The sequence below is a fragment of the Vicia villosa genome, linkage group LG6 (genome assembly GCF_029867415.1).
Source record: "Vicia villosa cultivar HV-30 ecotype Madison, WI linkage group LG6, Vvil1.0, whole genome shotgun sequence".
NCBI lineage: Eukaryota > Viridiplantae > Streptophyta > Magnoliopsida > Fabales > Fabaceae > Vicia > Vicia villosa.
The window spans coordinates 22,786,400-22,809,800 of record NC_081185.1 but is presented as its reverse complement, the minus strand read 5'-3'; the positions used below and the strand labels follow the sequence as shown (position 1 = coordinate 22,809,800).

The following is a 23,401-nucleotide window of genomic DNA, read 5'->3' as shown; positions in this document are numbered from 1 at the left end:
TTCTATGAGTAGAGCTAGTCTAGATGCCCCTGACAAGCCCTCAGGCTATGGTGTTAAGGGTGTGTCACACATGTCTATCATCACCTCCTCTACTTGGTTCCTTGCCCTTCTAAGATCCGAGGCTTCCATAGGCATCTCTCCCTTAAGATTTGTAGCCTCCTGTGACTAGGTGGAACCGCCCCTTGACATATTTTTTCAAGTGCCCCTGCTGGATGAGACGCTCTATCTCCTTCTTGAGCTGGTATTAGTGTTATGTGTGGTGGCCCTTGACTTTGTGAAATTTGTTTCTGGACCCTTTATTTCACTCTGTTATGTTAAGACACATCATCTTTCAGGTTCACTAGACAATGGATATTGCGAGTGAGTTTAGGTGTACTAAAACCAACTGGTGGACGACTACTAAAATTCAGACAACCTCTTGAAATATTTCGGGTGGCCCATGACTTTGTAAGACAACTCACCCCCTTATCAACGTGTTTTGCCTTCCTTACGTAGAATGTTCCTTCTTAAAGCCCAATATAATTATTACGGTACAAATTCTTATAAAAAAAATCATTTTTAAAATATAAAGATAAAATATTTTAAATTTTTTTATAGAAAATAGACATATGTTTTGAGTAATTTTTAAATTATTATATATTTAAAATTATAAAATTGAATATATATATATATATATATATATATATATATATATATATATATATATATATATATATATATATATATATAAATAAAAAAACAGCTTTCATAATAGAGATAAAATGGTGATCAACGGCTGTGAATGTGATTAGTGTAGAACAGGCAGCAGGTGAGATTGAGCAAGAGAGGATCCGATCCTTTTTGTTGGGACCCAGTTTTACTTCTCTTGGGCCGATTTGGACCGGTTGGGTTCAACAAACCCGACCAATTTCGACCCATCTTCTCTTACACTCCTGTTCTGTTCTTGCGTCTAAATTCACTTTTTTTTCTTCCCTCTTTCACCAATACAATACAACTTCGATTCATCTTCACGCTTCAACAAGCACCATCTCAAAAAAATTGCTTCAACGTGTAAGAAAGATCTTTCCTTAAAACTATATGAATTCAGCAGAATAATTTTTTTTTGTTATTAGTATTTTTTCACTATGAATTTGAATTGATCGATATAATGTTGATGTTATACATATTGTTGTTGTGTGCATTTTCAATTTCACTTTTTTTTACTCTTCTGAGGTTGGGGAATAAGTAGGAGAGTTTAGATGTTGTTATATTCACAGTTCAATTGTGCAGACTATGTGTTTGTGAAAATGCCACAGTGGGTGTTTATTCAAAATGTGCATCGAATTTTATACTAGTTCACTGAAAAATCGTCTACGTGCTTAGTTTGTTAGTATTATTAGTTCTTTTGATAATGTATTTTTAGTTTTTTTTTTGAAATCTTGCTGTCTAGCCTTGCGACTGACTAATCCAAGTGGATCAATCCTACTGTCCACTTACGGGAGACGTTTAAAGCCAGAGCCCAGTTTTGTATGGACTTAGCCCTGTAGAAGAATTGTTAGCACCTAGCGGTGAGACTTTGAGAGGAGCACACTCTCTGAACCCAAGCCTTCACCACTAGGCTAACCCCTAAACCCCTGGGGTTGGTAACGTAAAGTTAAGAGACATATCAATGCCATTCTTAGTTTTGTATCATATTCATTAGTTAATTAATTAATTAGTTCACGGGTCTTTTGAATTTTAGGTAACTAGTGTATAGTTCTTTCTTTCTTAGTTTCAACTTTCAAGATTCTTGCCAATAACCACATCTGCGAAATAGTTCAGCCCATACAAAAATGGGCACCTAAGTAAAATAGCACATACGCAGATAATGAGGAACAATAAGACTGAATTACCGGGCTGCCTGTGAATGGAGGAGGGTTCTCTCTACCTTGACATGTTCTTAGAAAATGTTGTCACATCCGTTGTTGGCTATTTTATGCATTAGTATTACTAATGTAAATGATGTGGTTTTTACAAAATAATTAATTAGTGAACTAAGAGTGATATGCATGAGTAGATTTAATAACTGTGGTGTTGCATTCATGTCCAAGTGTATGCAGCACCGTGATTTTTTCTGTGTTTGTTTGATTTTCTTTAAAATGCTTCTTGCAGCTTTATTTCGATCATATATTTTCAATTCAGATATTGTTTTAATCTGTAACTAACTGGTTTGATTGGTTCAGAGGTTTGAATCAGGAACAATGGCTGGGAAGGTCGCGAAGGCAGCTTATGATGCGAAGATGGGAAAGCTTCTTCGAGAATACACACAAGTTTTGGTGGTTTCAGCCGACAATGTTGGATCAAACCAGCTTCAGGGTATAAGAAGGACACTGCACGAAGATTCTGTGGTAGTGATGGGAAAGAACTCATTGATGAAGCGCTCTATTATCCAAGAAGCAGAGAAAACTGGCAACAACAACGCTTTTCTCAATCTCGTTCCACTCCTTGTGGGGAATGTTGCTTTGATCTTTACCAAAGGTGACTTGAGGGATGTTAGTGAACGGATTGCCAAGCTCAAGGTTGTTAATCCTATTCTCATGTGCCCGAAGTATATGTCATATGACTCGTACAAAACGTGTACGTATATGCAAACCGGACAATTGCCGTTGGGTCTCACGTGTTGTAACCAGCAACCTTCTCAAGCTTCCGAGCCGTTTCTTGTAAGCTCAAAATTCTCGCCACCTCAACACTGTTACTTGTCGAGATCGAGACAGCTCTTGGCGACAAGTATATGGTCTCCTTTTCTTCTTTTGGCTGGTAATTTGTGATGAAGTCCTATCAGGAGATTGATCTTCTCTGCTGGTTCTCTTTCCTTTCAAACTTTTTATTAGTTAAATTCTTCTATTTTAGGGATTGATGGAGAATGGAAATGACATTGTTTTGGAATTCTATTATAAGGAGTTCTAATTTACTCATAAATTTTATCCTATGTTTAAACAATGATAAGGATATGTATGTCAGTGGGAATAGATTCCCTCATGTTTATTGTTTCTCCAAAATATGTTGTTTTAATCTAGTCTTTGGCTTTAGCTTTTTGATCTGTATGCTACTTTAGTTTCTCAACACTATCATTTACAATCTTAAAAACTTGTTCCAATTGGTGTTCAACATGGTTACAATTGAACATGTTGAATCTCCTTACAACTTCTTCAACATATTTCTTTTGATACTTTCTTTGTGACATCAGATTTCATTCTTGAGTAGTATGACAACACTCCAAAATTGAATATCTCAAATTTCCTCATCATATATAATCTATAAACTTCAGTCTCATTACTTCCAATTACAACATGTCATTAACATATAAACATAATCAAATGCTACTACTAATATGCTGAGTTTCTATCATTGATTCCATGCTTAATTTTTTACATGTCACAAACTTCTATTGTAGCAAAAAACATCAATTATTTTGTTACATTCCTGCTCTAGGACCTTCTGCAATGATATAAATCCATTCTCATATTACAAATATAGTCCTCCTCAATTTTGCTTGAATTAATAAATCAAACAAAACAAAAATATAAAAAGTTTTCAAAGTTATAAGTGATAAAGTAGGTCCTTAGAAAACCAGTCTTAAGATATCACAACATTGCAGTTGCATGACCATGTAAACTCCAAAAATGATAAAATCGAATTAATAAGCCTCAAGTATGAGACAAAACTCATGTTTGTATTTCACACTATTATACAGCTAAATCCATATTGCTTCCTCTATCATTCCTTCACTAGTTCCTCTTTAAGAGATTCCCCACACTATTATACTGCAAAAAAACAGCACCATCCAGAACAAACTAGTGATGACTAGAGTCACAACACTGCACCACTCAAGATATAATTTTGAAAGTGAACTAAACAAAGTAACGGTTAAAATGGCAGAAATTACAAATTTATCAACCTTAAAAATATTATACTTGGAAAGATCAAACATATATGTGACCAAATCATTTTGTATTTTGAGCTATGCAGATATTATTCTTAAAAGAGAAGCATTAAGCAATGTGGAAACCATTTCACCAAACTCATCACTCATAAAGCATGAAATCTGTTTTCTACTAAATATCACTATGAAATGGGCCAAAAACGATGGGCCAAAAGATTTACATTTTTTATTAATTAATTAAAAAATTTAATTAAAAATATAATAAAGAAACGATTTATTAATTAAAATAATATTAATTCATTAATTATCCTAGTCAATACTATTATCAACTGATCAAAAATATATATTTTTATCCTAATCATCAATGACACGTATCAATGACACGTATGCAAAATTGGAGGTGGACCAACGAAATCGCAGGTAAAGTTTAGGGAAAAAAAACTTATTTTTAAAATGAAATGACTAAACGTTAAAAAAAAAACATTAAAGTAAGAGGACCAAAAGTACATTTAAGTCTTTTTTTATTTATTAAAACAAATTTCACCACAGTCCAAACTAACAACCATGGTCATAGGTTTTGTGGATTACACACTTCAAATCTCAACCCTTCGTTACAAAAATGGCGCGTCTCCTTAATTTGTATTTTTATATTAAAATTAAAATACTTTTTATCACAATCATTTTTTTCAACCATGGTGAAATGTGATGTTCATTTTTACAATTCCAAGAATTTTAATTTTCACCATCTCCTAGAGAGTTTATTTTTACAATTTCGCAGAGTTTAGTTTTTACAGAAAATCACAGTTTTTAAAATCTCAGGGATGCTTTGTGTACAATATCTTCATTCACTTTTACTACCTTGAAAATTTTGACATTAAAGATCCAAGTTAAGGTTCAAGCATATCGTTTACTTGACAAATTTAAACTTAATATTTATCTTTAAACCAAATTTTTTAATATATTGTATTAACTTTTGAAGAATGGAATATGATGTTTGAAGACGAAATGAGGTCGGTTTGATAAAATGGTGAATGATGCGCTTGTTGTGCTTTTATAGACAAATCCCTATTAAGAATGACAACGGGTCTGGTCGGGCGCGGGTCACTATCCAAACCCGCACCCGAACCCAAACCCAAACCCAAATGTTGTTCGGGTGACAAAATAACACCCACGCCCACACCCGTTGGGTTTGGGTTTTTTCACCCAAACCCAAACCCGCAACAAAATACATAAAATACATTTTTGCTACAATTTTTTTACAATATTATATATATTTATAATATATATTAATATATATGAAATGGTTTTTCCATTTTTGATATATATATATATATATATATATATATATATATATATATATATATATATAAGCGGGTGCGATTTCGAGTTTCGGGTGCGGGTTTTACACTACCCAAACCCAGTCAACTCGGATTTTCACCCGTTGACTCGAGTTCAGGTGCGGGTCTGCTTGCCATCCCTAATCCCTATATCATTTCACCACAGTTGGAAAAAGAAACCATGGTAACATGTGTAAGATATCACTACGGTTGATTTTGTCAATGGTGACGAAAAGTGTTTCTCTTAAATTAAAACACAACACGTTTTAGTTTATTTCCTTCATAACACAGCAGTGCCCTAGCGAAAGTCCTTTAGAACAAAGGAAGGCGACAACAAAGACCAATTTTCATAAAGACATCAATCAAACTCCATCATTTCAGGTTTGAATCAAGGACAGGAAAAACGAAACTTCAAAAAGGGTACAAGAAAATCATTTATTGGCCTCTTCCTCTTCTTCATAGTTAATGTAATGTAAGATATTTCATTATTATTCATGTTAGAAGACGAGTTAAGTTTTAATGTTACTGTTTGTTATTTTAATTTTGATTGAATGTTATATTTTGTTGAGATAGTAATAGGTTTTTTTGTTTGTTTAATGTTATATGTTGTTGTGATTGAGTGAGATTGAAATTGTTTTTGTATTGTTGAGAATGTTATATATTGTTCTTGTAGTTGTTTCATTGCTATTAAGTTGTTGTATTAAGATTGTTATTGTATTATTGAGAATGTTGTTGTATTGTTGAATTATTGATATATATTATTTTTCCATATTGTAGAAAAGTGATTTAGTAAGTTGTTGTATTGAGAATGATTTTGTTGTGTTGTTGTATTGTTAAATAATTTTATAAGCTTTTCATATAAATTTCAGAATGTATTATGGATCGTAGTTAGATGAAAGCTGATAGATTAGGTTCGATGTATGATAAATGAGTTCTTGAATTCCTTGAATGCGCCGAACAAAATCTTTTTGACAATAAAGAAATCTTTTACTGCCCTTGTGTTATATGCAAGAATATCAAAAAATTTGAAATGAAAGAAATATTCCATCACCTAAGTTGTGATGTAATTTGTCAAAATTATATAATATGAACGTGACATGGAGAAATAGATAAAAAACAAACTACGACGTCATAAAGACATGAAGTTGATGTAGACATGGATGATTGATTACAAGATATGATTCATGATATTGGAGAAGATTATTTTAGGAAAACTCATATTTATAGTATTTTATGTAGTGATAATGATTCATCGTTATATAAGGGGTGCCCAACGTTTAAACGATTATTTGTGGGTGACAGATAAAAGTTTCACATAATTGCTTGAATTGCTGAAACAAATGTTTTCAGAAGAGAACAATTTGTCGGACCGTAGTTATGAGGCTAAGAAGATATTTTGTCCAATGAGTTTGGGGTATATCAAAATACATGTATGTCGTAATGGTTGTATATTATACATGAAAAAGTGTGAAAAATTTAATGGCGAGTCGCGCTACAAGATGAAGGACAACAATGGTGATGACGATGACTATGTTAACAAGAAGTGTCCTCATGCCAAAGTGTTATGGCACCTGCTAATAATTTTAAGGTTCAAGAGACTGTTTGTTAATGTGAGTTATGCAAAGAATATTAGATGGAATGCAGATGATAGAAAATGTGATGGAAAAAGTCACCATGTAGTCGATTCTTTGTAATGGAAGAAAATTAATTTTTTGTTTTTCAGATTTTGGTCACGAGTCAAGAAAACTTAGGCTTGGACTTGACACTGATGGAATGAACCCCTTTGGTAATCCGGGTACTAACCATATTTTGTGGCATGTTCTTCTCACGATTTATAACCTGTCTCCTTGGTCGTGCATGAATCACACATATATATTGTTATCTATGGTGATTTCAGGGCCAAAACAACATAAGTTGTATATGTCGACTCATAGAGACAAAATTCCTTCTATGTGTCGATTCATACAAATAAAAGTTACATTATGTGTCCACTCATGCAAACAGAGCCTACATGCTTTAATATTGATCCACATGTGTCGACTCATTTCTCGTATGTGTCGACTCATTGAAGAAAAATTTCTTCTATATGTCGACCTAAAGGTAGCATGTGTTGACACACGCATTAAAGTGGCCACAGACTTTAAATATCACTTACATGTGTCGACTTATAGAATGTATGTGTCGACACATGAACCTGTTTTTCACTTGCAGACTGATTTTTTTACTGCATAATTTTTCTTCTTAATGCCCAAAGCCTTTTCTAAATGCATTCTAAGATGTTTTTATGTTTTCACTACAACGCGCAAGGCTTTTAAAAGCGCTTTTTTTGGCCTTTAACAGGGCTTTAAAGCGCTGCCAAAGCTAGCGCTGGCATAGGCTACGAAAGCGCTTTTAAAAGCGCTCTGGTAGGCCCCCCTATAAGAGCGCTTTTCTGGAAAAAACGCTCTTGTAGGCCCCCCTTTAAGAGCGCTTTTCAGGAAAAAGCGCTCTGGTAGGCCCCCCTTTAAGTGCGCTTTTTCCAGAAAAGCGCTGTGATAGGCCCCCCTGTGAGAGTAAAAAATAAAAATAAAAACGCAACATACTAAAGCGCTTTTGTAAAAGCGCTCTTATAGGGTGGGCTTTAAGAGCGCTTTTTCCAGAAAAAGCGCTCTGATAGCCCCCCCTATAAGAGCGCTTTTACAAAAGCGCTTTAGTATGTTGCTTTTTTTTTTTTGCTTTTTTATTAATCTTTGGCAGCGCTTTTAAAAAGAAGCGCTTTAGTATGTGGGCCTTTAAGAGCGCTTTTTAAAAAGCGCTTTAGTAGCTAAATGAGGTATTTTAATGTGCAGCCTGTAATTTAATCCTCCCAGTCGACCTGTAATATTTTCGACCTGTAATATGTTTTCAGCCTGTAATATTTTCGACCTGTAATTTATTTTCGACGATATTATTTCAGCCATCAGTAAGACAATATATATATATATACTAATATAATACCATTATAATATCCAAAATTATATATATACATCATTACAACATCAATAATATTATAGTACTTCAATTCGACACAAATCCTACATGAAAAAGCGCTTAATATAAAAATGACACAAATCCTCTTTTATTTCTTCCAACTTAAGTTTCGGGTATCCAGCGGTACGGAATTCGTCAAGGTACTACAAAACAAAAACAAAATATGAATGATACATTTAGTTAAATGTAATAAATTATATGAAATTATCTTAAGTTATAAATTCATACCGTGAGCGGAATCTCTAATTGATTTGCCTGAAGGATTTCTTTCATAAACCTCAATACAAAGTATCCGCAATCGTAACTGTTTTTCTGTTGCGGACACTACATAGAAAAACAAATAAGATTCTATAGTTGTGCATTGTTTTATCAAGTAGCATAAATATATTATAAGCAACATTGTGAAAAATAATGTACCTGCACTTGGATCCAAGTAATGTTGCTAGATTTAGTTCGGGATACCTGTGCGTCCCGTTGACTTCGGAACACTTGTATTGATCTAATTAGCAAATATATAAAAGCATATGTTTAGATCAATCCCACAAATAAGTAAATATATATATAAATATACACGAATATATATTTAGAACGATCCCACTTACAAATCAACGATGTCCTTCATGGCCGGATAATTGGTCCATTCACCATTTACCGAATTCAGATAATACACGACTTCCCTTATAGGGTTGATAGCAAGCAGCAACCAGTGTGCTCTATAAATAAAAACAATAGGTTATATGAAAATTTTGCTATACACAAAAGAAACAGAGATTAGATGAACAAAGAATGAGAAACTAACCCTACTGGTCGGGTATTATACGCCCAAAGATGCAGACATTCTGTATTGCCGGTGGACATGAATCTATCGAATAATCGCTGTCTAACTGATTCCCGTTCCGAAGCAATTGCCATTCCGCTGCAGTGGGCGGAAGACACGAAACGGAATCTGTTAGACAACGGAGTCCCGCGCAACACTCTGTCATACAACAACCTTAAATAAAAACATAATAAACATTAGATTATTTTCATTGAAATGTGTAAATAAATTATATTGTGGGACTAATTAAATAATATATCGGATGAGGGAATATTACCGGATGTATGAGTGCATGTTATTGACGCCTAGTTGATCATGCTTAAAAATCTCCTCCAAGTCATCAAGTGTAATAAGTGACTTGAATTCAATACCGAAGACACTCTCATCCATAACGATTTCACGTAAAGCACCATCCTTCAAATCGGACATATCAACCATTGTTGCGAGCGTCGACCGGTACCGAGGCACAAAAGCACCGCCTTTTTTTCCCGCTGGCTTCGGAGGACCAGTGGGTGGTACGGTACGAACTTGCTGCGTCACTTGTTGTGACTCTCGAGCGGATGCCTAAAAATCATATAAGTTAGGTAAAATATAAAATCATGCAGATTTAGATTCAGATTAATTATTAACACTTTAAATGTACCTCTTTTAGTGATGCAACGGACTCCTCCTCGTGTAAAATCCCTTTACCCTTAACTGTGGGTTTTATAGGAGCAGTCTAAAATTAAAATGTAAAAAATAATTAATAAACGGTTTAGAATTGACATTCGAAAACTAAATGATTCATAATCGTTTTCAATATACCTCATCACTAATGGTAATGAGCTCCGAGGGCCATGCAACAAATGATCCTATTGCATCTCGCAGCAATGTCGTCTCTGAGACCATGTCAGGTACCGGTAGCATCGCATCATGATCTACTACAACATCCACCGATACTTTCAGGTGTCCATCCGGGAGCGGTCTATGGTGAAGTAAATCTCCCAAAGTGTTGTGCACTTTTCCCTTGCCAACTAGTCGATAACTCGGTTCCGATAAGTATAGTTGGCAAGATGAAATGCCCTAAACCAATAGTAAATATAAAGTCATTATCATTAATAAAATAGAACAATTTAAAAGGAAAAAAAATTATAATTACCTCGGGAAATTTCCTTTGATAGTTGATACTAGCCTTATCACTAGTTTCTTTCACCGATGAAGTGTTGCACTTTTCTCTCATATACGCCTCTTTATCTCTTTGCAATTCAGAGACTTGTGCTTGCAATTCCGCCAACTTTTGCAACACTTCTTCATTTGAAGGATTTCTTCTCCTAGGACTCTTGTAAAAAGAGGTTGGAGTCACACCATGACCCTTACCCCTCACCCGACCGGGATACTCAGGAGCATCTAGTGCTCTACTAAGTACGCTCCCCTCACCGGTGGATGCCGATTGCGACAAGGTCTCCTGTAATTCATTTACATTAAAAAATCATTTATATATTAAAAAACATTTGATTTAATTAAAGACACAGTATTATACTTACACATTCAGTAAAAACTCTCTAAACTTCGGGATCGACAGCATGATCCTTGCCCACACGAGCTTCCCTCCACAACACATGTTCAGGAAGTGAGGTTTCCTCACTTTTAGTCTCCTCTAACTATGCATTGACACAAATGATAAAATCGTCAAATAAAACACATTTAGACAATTAATTAAAACGCATTTCTATTTACTTACAATTTTATCCTCCAAGCGTGCATATCCCAAACGCCCTTTTTTGTATGGATATGCGGGTTTGGATGCTCTCGCACTATTCTTGGCACTCCTTTTCCGAAAATCTTCATCTCTTTGCTCTACAAACTTAGCCCAATCTTCTTCACCAATGAAGATCTCATACTTTTTTGGCCGTCCCGGTGCCTCTTCAAGAAAGTTTCCATCTTTATCCTTAAGATAAGTGTTTGTCAAAAAAGCTTTCCACCCTCTATATCTTTTGCCGGCCAAACCAAGTATGTAGCGTCTACGATCATCTGGTATCTCAAAAGTCCTCTGCAAAAAAACATACTCATAGTGTGTTAGTATAAGTAATTTAAACAATTTATCGTCAAGATAATAACAACAATTAACCATATATGATATATACCTGAAGCTCGTCCCAAATCGCTTTTTTTTTCGCATCCAAGTCTTCGCTTTTCAGATTCCATTTAGCTACGGAGACCGGAATATGCATACGAACAAGTGTACCAATATAACTTGTCAACTTTGCAGAATTAGGACCAATTGCTTGTTTATCAGAATTCCATTCCAATCGGTATACTAATCCTTGGTCTCTATGACGAACGATTCCCTTCATGATAGTGATGCCTCGTGCAACTTCTTTTGCTTCAGTATCAGGTGGAGCATTTGTATCCGTGGCATCTCTTTCTTGAGCATCTCTTTCTTGTGAGTTTTCAGGTGGAGCATCTCTATCCGGAGCCATTTAACCTGTATCAAACAAACTAAAGCACATTAGTACACTATTAATAAGCTAACAATCTATACAAGTAAAATGGAAGTCAAACCATGCATGTACAAGTAAACCGGAAACGAAATCGGTACAAATCAAAATAAGCGTAAAAAAATAAAGTTGTCGGAATTGAACGAAATTTACATGGCTATGGTAAAACGTCCCCACGGACTCAAAAATAAAGTCGGTTTTCCGAAATTCAGACCCTAAGCCCGACTTTTGATTACGGGCAGAAGCAAAACCGATAAAAAACAGTCCCGAAATGAACATATAAGTGCATGAGCAGCTCCGGAATCGTCAAAATAGTATAGTTACATGTAAAGAAGTCGACAAACGGATACATGGTTCAAAAGTTATGTACAAAACGAGAATATGCACCAAAATTGAATAAGTACTATACTATTGATTAAAACAATCGGTACAAATTGAATAAAACAAATTAGTCGGAATATGTATACTATTACCTTTATCACTAACGTCTCTTTCTTTTCTTGGTAGGATTGTGTTCTACGCGTCTCTTAACAACGCGGACGGTTGGATTGATCCAAATACCCTCATTATGATCATTTCTAGTACAAGATTCATTCCCATTTTGATCGTTTCTTGTACAAGATTCAATGCCAACACCAATATCACCTTGATCTTCAATGTTTTCATCTACTATTTTGTTAGATAAAAGCACTATAGACCATTTCGTACTTGTCGGATCATTGACATAGAACACTTGTTTAGCTTGAGAGGCTAAAATGAAAGGCTCATCTTTGTACCCTACCCTATTGAGATCCACTTGCAAAAATCCTGACTTATCCATTCGTATGCCACTATTATTTTCAACCCACTTGCAACCAAATACAGGAATCTGAAACTTCGCGTAATCAAACACCAAAATGCGCTCGATAACCCCAAAATATGACAAATTTGCAAATTTCGGATTTAAGTCATTCGCACTTGATATGTGCATTGCTTCAGCTACCAAGGTAACACCACTATTTTGCATAGTACTTTTATCATCCTGTTCTTTGGTATAAAATGTGTATCCATTAATAGCGTATGCGCTATAAGAAAGCACAATTACAGTTGGACCATAGGCTAAACATCTCAACCTTTCTGTTACTGAAGCAGGATCTGAACGATACTTTGAATAAATATGATCCCTAAACCACGGTATGAAACTTCGATTGTGCTCTCGTACTATCCAGTTCTCATTTCTATTTGGATTTAAATCTCGGAGAACAACCTTGTGCATTTCAACATACGGCTCAACCTCAATCTCATTGTGCAGAACATACAAGTGCGCTTGATCCCGTTCGACCATTGATACTGTCACAACTTTATTTCCAATTAGCCTTTTTCCTTCTTTTTTTCGACAATATGAGATTTGGGGAGTCCAATTGATTGAACATTTGACAGATATTCAGTACAAAACTCAACCGCTTCTTCAACAACATATCGTTCGGCAATACAACCCTCCGGTCGACTTCTGTTTTTCACGTACCCTTTTAATATTTTCATATAACGTTCAGCAGGGTACATCCATCTCATATAAGCTGGTCCGCACAATTGTGTCTCTTTCACAAGATGAACGACTAGATGAATCATTATGTCAAAAAACGAGGGAGGAAAATACATTTCAAGATCACATAAAGTAACAACTATCTCTTTTTGCAATGTTGGTAAGATCGCGGGATCGACCACCTTACTGCAAATTGACCTGAAGAAGAAACACAGCTTAGTTATTGCGCTTCTTACTTTTTCTGGCAGAATAGAACGTATACCTATTGGTAAAAAATGTTCCATTATAACATGACAATCATGCGTCTTCAAACTCTTTAACTTGAGGTCTTTCATGGACACAAGTCTTCTAATATCTGAAGAGTAGCCTTCTGGAACTTTAACTTCACTGAGGAACTTACACAATGTTTTCTTCTCCTTTCTAGATAGAGTGTAAACAGCAGGTGGCAGATATGTTCGTCTTCCTTTCGTCACGGGTCTCAATTCAGTTCTCATCCCCATGTTTACCATGTCATTCCTTATGTTAACGCCATCCTTAGACTTTCCTGGTATATTGAGTAACGTACCTATAACGCTGTCAAATACATTTTTTTCAATATGCATAACATCCAGGAAATGTCTTACGTACAACGACTTCCAATATGGAAGTTCAAAAAAAATGGACTTCTTCTTCCACCCACCCTTGACAAGTGAATGTGCAAAAGGCTTGCCAAACTGAGTGCTCACATCTTTCACCTTTTCAAAAATTTGATCACCTGACAAAAAAGGCGGGGCTGTACCATGTTCGGCCTTTCCGTTGAATGCTTTTCTCCACCCACGGTAGTGATGATTAGAATTTAAGAATCTACGATGACCGAGAAAGACATTCTTCTGACAAAGATCCAATCGTGTCGTATCGGTTTCATCTTCACAAACGGGACACGCCTTTTGACCTTTATTGCTGTACCCGGATAGATTTCCGTATGCTGGAAAATCATTAATTGTTCCAAACAACATCGCCCTCAAGTTGAAACTTTCCTTCCTATACCCATCGTAAACCTCCACACCGTTGTCCCACAAAAACTTTAAATCTTCGATTAACGGTGCCAAGTATACGTCTATGTCATTCCCTGGTTGTTTAGGCCCAGAAATTAGCATTGATAACATCATGTACTTACGCTTCATACATAGCCACTGAGGTAGGTTATAGATCATAAGAATCACAGGCCATGTGCTATGCGAGATACTTTGAATACCATGCGGGTTCATTCCATCAGTAGACAATGACAACCGAAGGTTTCTTGCTTCTTTTCCAAATTCAGGATAATCAGTATCAACTTTCATCCATTGTGGTGAGTCTGCCGGATGTCGCAACTTTCCATCAATAATTCTTTCATCTGCATGCCAAGTCAAGTGTCTTGAATCGGTCTCACTACGATACATGCGTCTAAATCTCGGAATTATAGGAAAATACCATAAGACTTTAGCAGGAGACAACTTTTTCTTATATCGAGGGGCACCACATTTAGGACACTCATTCAACGCTGCATACTCGTTTCGAAACAAAACGCAATCGTTTGGACATGCATGTATCTTATCATAGCTCATGCCAATAGAGGACAACATCTTTTTGGCTTCATACGTTCGATTGGGAAGAACATTATCCTCTGGTAGCATATCTTTCATAAGGGCTAATAACTCTGTGAAACTTTTATCCGACCATCCATTGTCCGCCTTTAAGTTGTACAACTTTAACACCGCAGACAATCTTGTGAATTTTGAACAACCATCATACAACGGTTTCTCTGCATCGCTTACCAACCTCTCAAACATTTTGGGACAATCCGCAAGATCTTCTTCAAGCGCTTCTGCAATCTCTTCGACTCGATCGCAATCGTATGTGTCTGTGCAATCGTCGTTTGAAGCATACTTCCTATTACAACTCGACCCAGCATTCCCGTTACTTTTCTCACCATGCATTGTCCAACATGTATAACTTCTATCAATTCCAAACCGTAGTAAATGGGATCCCAACTGTTTCCCGTCAACCTTATCCCCATAACAGCAACCCAAGCAAGGACACGGCATTCGAAGCGGGTCTTCGGAGTGCTTAACCGCAAACTCAACGAATTCCCATACCCCTTTCTCGTACTCTTTCGACAATCGGTTTGATCTCATCCATGTCTTATCCATGACTTAATTAAGCTAAACAAATGCTTCTTGGTTTCTCTATCAGGTACTAAGGAATTCTGTCAAGATAATAAATAGCTATCATCATAATAGAATACCTAATCAGAATACCTGATTTCTTAAAGAAGACATTACCTTATTTCAAGGTAATATAAGTCCACAAACCAAAAAATTGGTTGAGAGACACTAAATTGATATTAAAATTTAAAAAGAAGAAAATAACAAACTATAACAAACTATAAATTTAAAAAGTGAAATTTCTTTTTATATTAAAATTCAAACATTTTTTATGAAAGCAAATTTGAACTAAAAAATAGAGAAACACATGTTCCTTATATTATAAATAAAAATAGAGAAACACATGTAACCAAAAAAAAAAAAATAGAGAAACACATGTATACATATTTTTTATTAAAATGAACTAAAGTGCATGCAATAAAATTATTCATTTTTAAAGAAAACAAAAAGTGTCAAGTTTTAACATTTTAAAAGGATGAATTCAAGTATTTTTGGAAAATAAGAGGGTGTTATTTCTCTTAAGAAGCAAAAAGTTTAAAATGCAACTCTTAATTTCTATTACTATAGCAACCGTTTGTTATAGCTTTTGTTTTTTTTATAAATTTCTTTGTATCATTAAAAGTGGTTTTTTTAATGATACAACAACCATATTTCCATCTTCTAATTTTACTCCAATTCAACAAACCACAACAACCAACAAACAAAAAGCTACGCCAATATTATGGCATAAGAATGACCCCTAATTATTTCCTAATTTTGATCTATCACCATTCATGGAACAAGTTATACACATGTTTTAACTATCAAAACACCATATTTCCATCTTCTAATTTTACTCCAATTCATCATTGAATCTTAGTTTTATGTCACAACTCAAACCACCTAAACTCTCATAAAACTAATAAGGAAGATTCAAAACTCATAATCATACATGTAAGATTTACTAAATCATAATTCTACCATGATTATCCAAACAACAACACAAAACATGATCATCCAATTTCATCAATTCACCATAACTATGAAACTCCCCAGAATTTCAGAATTTCCTCAATCTTTCCACCAAAACTCAGTGTTGTTCCAAATGTCAGTGTTGTTCTAAATGTCAGTTCTAAAGATTCTAAATGTTCCATATAAAATTCCAAACAAATTCTCATAAGCATATTCAAAAACATATAGCAGTATGAATAAGAACATATAGCAACCCACATACAGCATATTCAAAAACTTAGAAATTACCTAAAGGGATGCAGGGAGAACGGAGAACGGAGGGAGAACGGAGAACGGACGGAGGCGGAAACGGCGAACGGAGGCGGAGACGGAGGCGGAAACGGCGGCGGAGACGGAGGACGGAGGAACTGAAATTGATTTAGGGAAGAATCTGAGATTTAGGGATTCTGGGTGTTTGTTCGCGAGGAGAAGAAGAGAAAGATACTGAGAAGCGCTTCTGAAATTAATTGGGGCAAGTTTAATTTGTTTTATTTTAAAACACCTACGAGGGCGCTTCTGAAAAGCGCTTTAGAAGGGCCACCTATGCCAGCGCTTTCTCTTAAAAAGCGCTTTTGTAACCCCCCCTTTAAGAGCGCTTTCAAAAGCGCTTTCATATCCCCCACTATAAGACCCCTATAAGAGCGCTTTTGAAAAGCGCTGTCATACCCCCCCCTTTAAGAGCGCTTTTAGAAAGCGCTTTCATAGCCCCCCCTATAAGAGCGCTTTTGAAAAGCGCTTTCATTACCCCCCCTTTAAGAGCGCTTTTTTAGCGTGTTTTTTTATTTTGTTTTTAGTGCAACCTATAACAGCGCTTTTTACTAGAAGCGCTTTAGTAGGTGTGCTGCTAAAACTTAAATTTGGCGTAGTGTTTCTAATGCTAAAATGCACATCACGACTCAGATGATACCGTCAAATGTACAAAAACGCTTAAAATTCCAATTTTGACATCATGCAAAACATCTAATTATGAAAGTGCACTCACAGGTAAAAGATCCATAAATATAATTTGTGATTTAACCACATCAAAATTTTCATTCAAAACGATGAGAAATATGATAACATATAGTACATTGTGATTGTTTCATACATTTCTTGTAGATGCACAAGAACATCTAATTTGACACACACAGTTTAGAACACGCATTATATTTCTAATTTTCCCCAAAGGATCTCCAACTAAGAAAAGAAATCTATAACAAATTTGGAATCTTGTTTCAAAGCATAAATTTCTTGTTGGAGTTCAGAGATGCGAACAAGATCACCTTGAGATAATATTTTGTTCAAATTATTCCATACATCGATGGCATTTTCCATGAAGACAATTGATTGAGAAATAGATTTAGAAACTTAATTGATTATCCACAAAGGGATAATAAGTTGCATCTGTTCCAAGTACGTATGGCAGGATCAAATTGATCATCAGAAACTGGAATTGAACCATCAATGAGTTCTAACTTTATCTTCGAACCAAGTGGACGCCTCATAGATCGTACCCAAGAGTGATAGTTAAATTTGTTGAAAGGAGGTGTAACGTTGAGTGAACCATGTCCATCACTAGGATGAACAAAATATGGATTGGTTTGACCAAGTTGTAGATAAATGGGTGGAGCATTTTGTGGTGGTTCCATTGATGAAGAAAATTGAGTTGAAAATCAGAGAAAGAAGATGAAATGATGAAAGGTTGGATCGAAATGGCGAATGATACCATGTTAGACTATTGAAGAATGTATGAAGAATATTGAAGAATACATAGAGAAGATGAAACAGAAAAATGAAGGAGAAGCTGCAATTGTATCGATTCAACTCAAAGTATCAAAGAGACTACAACCAACTATATATACAAGCTATATAACCAACTAACAAAATGATTACTAAAAATAGAAAACTCTAACTAACTGTAACAATGTTTTAAAACTAAAGTTTCTCAAATTGGCAAGTTTGTTGATTGCTTGATTCATGCTTTCTAAGACCCTTCCCCAAACTCAAGCTTCATGCTTTCTAATAGTGTGAACTTAAAACTTTAGTCTGCCTCACAAAAAGTACGGACAAAACGAACACGCTCGACGAGTTTGTCCTATTTTGTCATTCTTACTCATAAACGTCAAATGTTTTGAGATGTTTGATTTTTATTTTAACCATCTATAAAATAATACAAAAGACTAATTGTGACAAATTGAGAATATAAAACAATTAATTTATTTTTAAGTTTATCTTTTTCATATATAATTCGATAATAGTCACATTTCCTAAGGTACTCTTATTTATATTATTTGGAATGGAATGAGGATATATACATTGTAACCAAAAAGAGAAAAGAAAGGGGATAGATAGATGACAAAACTCAATTGAAAAACCTAACCTAATTTAGAGGAATCAAATAGCTTAATTGTCTTCTAACCCCCGGCAAGAGAAAGAGAAAGAGACAAACACCTCTTCGGAGATCTCAAAGGTTTTTTCTCTTCCTCCTTTTCATCTTCAACCAACCCTCGTTTTCTCCGAACACCAAACTCTCTCTCTTATTTACCCCCCTTTCACTTTCTTCACACCCCCCAATCAAGCTCCAATTTTTATGGCTACCCTTTACTCAACTCACTGTCGTTCATTCCCTTCCTCTTCCTCCACCTCTTTCCCTCCTTCCAACCGCTTTCCCGCCGCCACTGTTTCTCTCAAACCTCATCCCCATTTGGTTCAACACCTCTCAGTTCATACCCAACAACATGACGGTTACTCTCTTTACCTTTTTCACTAGTGTTTTCTATTACCCTTTTGTTTATTTTATCTAAATTTTCAATTTTTACTTCTTTTGTAGCATAGTAGTATATTGACATGAAATTCAGTAGTACAGTGTGGAAGTTTTTGGTTTGTGTGAAAGAATTGATTGGTGATGTATGTTTGTATTTTAGTACTTTAGGTTCATTGGTATTGGTTGGTTGAATAATCAATGTATCTGGTCTATATATGGTCAATATACGTTGGTCTTATACATATATCTGAGGGAGTATTTTGTTGAAATTTTTTGGTTTGAGTATGGTGATGGTGTATGAATGTAGGTGCAGCGACTGTAACTCCGGTTGAAAGCAACCATAGTGGCAAGCGACTGAGACCGGAAGTATTGCCGGTTATATCCTTGAAGGAGTCTGCAGTTGAGGTTGATTTTGAAAAGGATGAAAGTGAGGTTACTGTTAGTATAACTGTTGTTGGAGCTTCTGGAGACCTTGCCAAGAAGAAGATATTTCCGGCGCTCTTTGCACTTTACTATGAGGGGTTTCTCCCTAAGGTTGGATATTGATAGATAGTTGTTTTTTTATTTGTATATTTTGAAATTTTTTGGTTATGTGGTTGGGTTGGGGTTGAACTATTGTTTTGCTTTATGGCAGCACTTCACTGTTTGTGGTTATGCTCGAAGTAAGATGACTGATGCAGAATTGAGAACTATGGTTAGCAAGACTCTTACATGTAGAATTGATCAAAGGTAAACATATCTTCTACATATTCTCTTTGGTTTCAGTCTTACATAGTATAGTGGTGAAAGCTTGAGTCCTGAGAGTGTACTCCTCTCAAGTTCTTAGGTTCGAATCCCTCTAGGTGCTAACAATCCTTGTGTTAGGCCAGTCCGTACAGAGATTTGCTTCTGCTTTAAATGGGTCCCTGCTAGTGGACGGTGGGATCGGTCCCCTTGAATTAGTCGGCCACTCGGCCTCCAGGCCGAATACCAAATTTAAAAAAAAAAGCAAAGTGGAATTTGTATGCATCACTATTGTTCCACAATACGCAATTTAGTACAAAATACTTCGGCTATAGCATTGCTACATAGTGAAATTTAAATAAACCACTATTTTCTCCAATCCGCGATTGATAATACTAGCGTATGCTCGTATATTTTTTGAACAATAGTGCTTTCCTTATCATTATAAGGGTGAAGTTGATGTCCTTGAAGATTCTATGGTTATTTAAGTTTCTTATGTGTTATGCTTTGGAGACGTTTTTGATGTTAGTTTATGATGTGGAATTTCAGAGAGAACTGCAATGAAAAGATGGAACAATTTCTTAAAAGATGTTTCTATCATTCGGGTCAATATGATTCTCAGGAAAATTTTGCAGCACTAGACAAGAAGCTGAAGGAACACGAGGTAATTGGTCAAAAGAATATCTTCAACGATTTAATCTATAATAACTCAATGTGGTTCCGACGTCGTTGGAACTTTTTTTTGAACTTGATGAGAATATGTTTGAATTCAAAAACTACTTTTGTAGGGTGGGAGAGCTTCTAATCGCCTGTTTTATCTTTCAATTCCTCCTAATATATTCGTAGATGCTGTAAAATGCGCAAGCTTGTCAGCTTCTTCTGGTAATGGTGGTTGGACCAGAGTCATTGTTGAAAAGCCTTTTGGCCGTGATTCAGAATCCTCGGCCGCTTTAACAAAATCGCTCAAGCAGTATCTAACTGAGGATCAAATTTTCAGGTTTTCTAACATAACTATGACCCTGTTTCTATTTCTATAAGTGATTATGTATAAGCTATTTCTATAAGTAATTATGTATAAGCTATTTCCAAGCTGTTTTCATAAGTTATCCTGGAGAACTATAAAAGTAAATTGAAAACAACTTATGGACTTATCATAAGTTGTTTCCGTATACTCTTTCAAATAGTCTCACAAGTGCTTTTGTCGGTAGATAAATTCAAATAAGTCAATCCAACCAGACTCTAATATGCAAATGTTAATGATTGTAAAGTGTTTAATTTGAAACGGAAAAATCTTATACAGGATTGATCACTATCTTGGGAAAGAGCTTGTGGAAAATCTTTCTGTTCTCCGATTCTCAAATCTAATTTTCGAACCATTATGGTCAAGGCAATACATAAGAAATGTACAATTGATATTCTCAGAAGATTTTGGTACCGAAGGACGTGGCGGGTAACCTTTCCTCCTTTGCAATATTCACACTTTTTCTGATCTTAATATGGTGATTCTCATATATTTTCTTATTTGTACCATGTGTAGGTACTTCGACAATTACGGTATAATTAGAGATATTATGCAGAATCATCTACTTCAAATACTAGCGCTCTTTGCAATGGAAACCCCTGTTAGTTTGGATGCAGAGGACATTAGAAATGAAAAGGTCTCGTATTGTTATCCACTTGAGCTATGCATCGGGGACTCATGGTCTTTGTAGCACCGGCACGACACTGACAATTGTGATTATGTTCAATTTATTCATTTTTGAAATTACTATCGGAGTCAACGTGTCAGTGTCAGTATCGTGTTTGGTGTCTGTGTTTCATAGCTCATGGTTATATGCCTTATATTCAAACTAAGCAAATAATTGTAATTTCTCATCACTTTGAATTGCTTAATGGATTTCAGGTCAAGGTTCTTCGTTCGATGAGACCGATTAAACTTGAGGATGTAGTTTTAGGCCAATATAAGAACCACACAAGAGGAGGTGTTGCATATCCAGCCTATGTTGACGACAAAACTGTACCAAAGGGAAGTTTAACACCAACTTTTGCCGCGGCTGCCCTCTTCATAGATAATGCAAGATGGGACGGGGTTCCTTTTTTGATGAAGGCCGGGAAAGCGTTGCATAGCAAGAGGTAAGTGAAGGAATAAGTTTGGCACAATATCATCAATTCTAGATCGCAGAAAATAGCAGTTTGCTAATTCTGCTACACTACATTGCTAAAGCGCCGATACTCACTATTTGACAATACTTTGTACTAAATAGCGTATCGTGGAATAAAAGCGATTTCTCAAATAATGCTACACCATAGTGTTATAGTGTTGCTATCGCCGCCATTTGACAAGATTGGTTTTGTATTTCTGTGTTGTTTAATGCTTCCTTTTTATTAAACTTCTATGTTATTTTGGATTCAGAGCTGAGATAAGAGTACAGTTCAGGCGCGTCCCGGGCAATCTGTACAATCGAAATTTCGGGGCAGATCTTGATCGGGCCACAAATGAACTTGTTATAAGAGTTCAGCCTGATGAAGCTATCTATTTGAAAATCAACAACAAAGTACCAGGACTAGGAATGAAGTTGGACCGCAGTCATTTGAATCTTCACTATGCAGCAAGGTATAAATCTCTTGACCCCAAAAAATCAACTTTATTATCGGTGTCTACGTGTCCATGTCTGTGTCCGTGCTTCATAGAATTTGACACTTTCTATGAAATTTTAGGCTAATATTATTTTGATGGTTATTTCAGATACTCGAAGGAAATACCAGATGCTTACGAGAGGCTACTTCTCGACGCAATTGAAGGAGAAAGAAGACTCTTTATACGCAGCGATGAACTCGACGCAGCTTGGTCACTCTTTACGCCTGTGCTGAACGAGATAGAAGATAAAAAGATAACTCCAGAATACTATCCTTATGGTAGTCGTGGTCCTGTTTGCGCTCACTATCTTGCAGCCAGATACAACGTACGGTGGGGCGATCTCGGTTTAGATGAAGAACAATAATACGTAACAGTTTGTCGCGATTGTTATCGGCCTCCGATGTTAGCTAACACGCCTGTTGATTTGCGGTTTCTTGCCGGGTGCGGTTTTATTTTTTATTTTGAATAATACACTTGTATGGTAGGAAGGAATGCATGAAAAGATGTAAAGTAATAAGGCATTAAAGTGAAGAATAGGGTAATGGAGCATTGAGATTTTTCATTTGTTTATTTTTGGTTAGGTGGAAGGGATTGGGATATGGTAAATGCTTCATGTAATTTTTCATTTGAATGTATTTTGATTGAAGGGAATGATAAGTTTAGGCATTGAATTTGCAAGGTTTGGGCAATTTGGTCTTTAAAATTAATGAAATTTCAGATTGGTTATTGTAATTGAAAATCTTTGATCATGTTATAGTATGTAAAATTGTCTCAAAGAGACTATTGTGATAGAAGATTTCCAATTTTAAGGATCATGCTTTTTATAAAAAACTAGTAACAAACCCGTGCGTTCGCACGGGTTCTGGTATGAGACGCGCATTTATTTTAGATGTATATTTTTAATAGAATATATATATATATATATATATATATATATATATATATATATATATATATATATATATATATATATATATATATATATATATATATAAAAGTACTTAACATTTTGTGGAAAAAAATAAGAATAATTAACATTAAATTGTGTCTAAACAACT

The 23,401-nt window shown here is 35.4% G+C and overlaps 2 protein-coding genes across 2 annotated transcripts; both read left to right on the top strand.

Moving 5' to 3' along the window:
- Nucleotides 1-816: 816 nt before the first annotated feature.
- LOC131611331 (large ribosomal subunit protein uL10-like) lies at nt 817-3,034 on the top strand. Its single transcript, XM_058883376.1, has 2 exons — nt 817-1,050; nt 2,202-3,034. The coding sequence occupies exon 2, from the start codon at nt 2,220-2,222 to the stop codon at nt 2,784-2,786; it is 567 nt and encodes a 188-aa protein (XP_058739359.1). The 5' UTR covers nt 817-1,050; nt 2,202-2,219; the 3' UTR covers nt 2,787-3,034.
- Nucleotides 3,035-18,553: 15,519 nt separating this feature from the next.
- LOC131608991 (glucose-6-phosphate 1-dehydrogenase, chloroplastic-like) lies at nt 18,554-23,119 on the top strand. Its single transcript, XM_058880606.1, has 10 exons — nt 18,554-18,962; nt 19,290-19,516; nt 19,617-19,711; nt 20,255-20,369; nt 20,494-20,702; nt 21,006-21,155; nt 21,243-21,363; nt 21,609-21,838; nt 22,119-22,319; nt 22,452-23,119. Exons 1-10 carry the CDS (start codon nt 18,809-18,811, stop codon nt 22,705-22,707), a joined length of 1,758 nt encoding a protein of 585 aa, XP_058736589.1. The 5' UTR covers nt 18,554-18,808; the 3' UTR covers nt 22,708-23,119.
- Nucleotides 23,120-23,401: the final 282 nt, after the last annotated feature.

Bases quoted from the DNA above. Each gene is read 5' to 3' on its own strand.
- LOC131611331 (XM_058883376.1), top strand. From the start codon at position 2,220: ATGGCTGGGAAGGTCGCGAAGGCAGCTTATGATGCGAAGATGGGAAAG.
- LOC131608991 (XM_058880606.1), top strand. From the start codon at position 18,809: ATGGCTACCCTTTACTCAACTCACTGTCGTTCATTCCCTTCCTCTTCC. The intron at 20,703-21,005 runs GTTTTCTAACAT...AATCTTATACAG, and splicing joins ACTGAGGATCAAATTTTCAG to GATTGATCACTATCTTGGGA. The intron at 22,320-22,451 runs GTATAAATCTCT...TGGTTATTTCAG, and splicing joins AATCTTCACTATGCAGCAAG to ATACTCGAAGGAAATACCAG.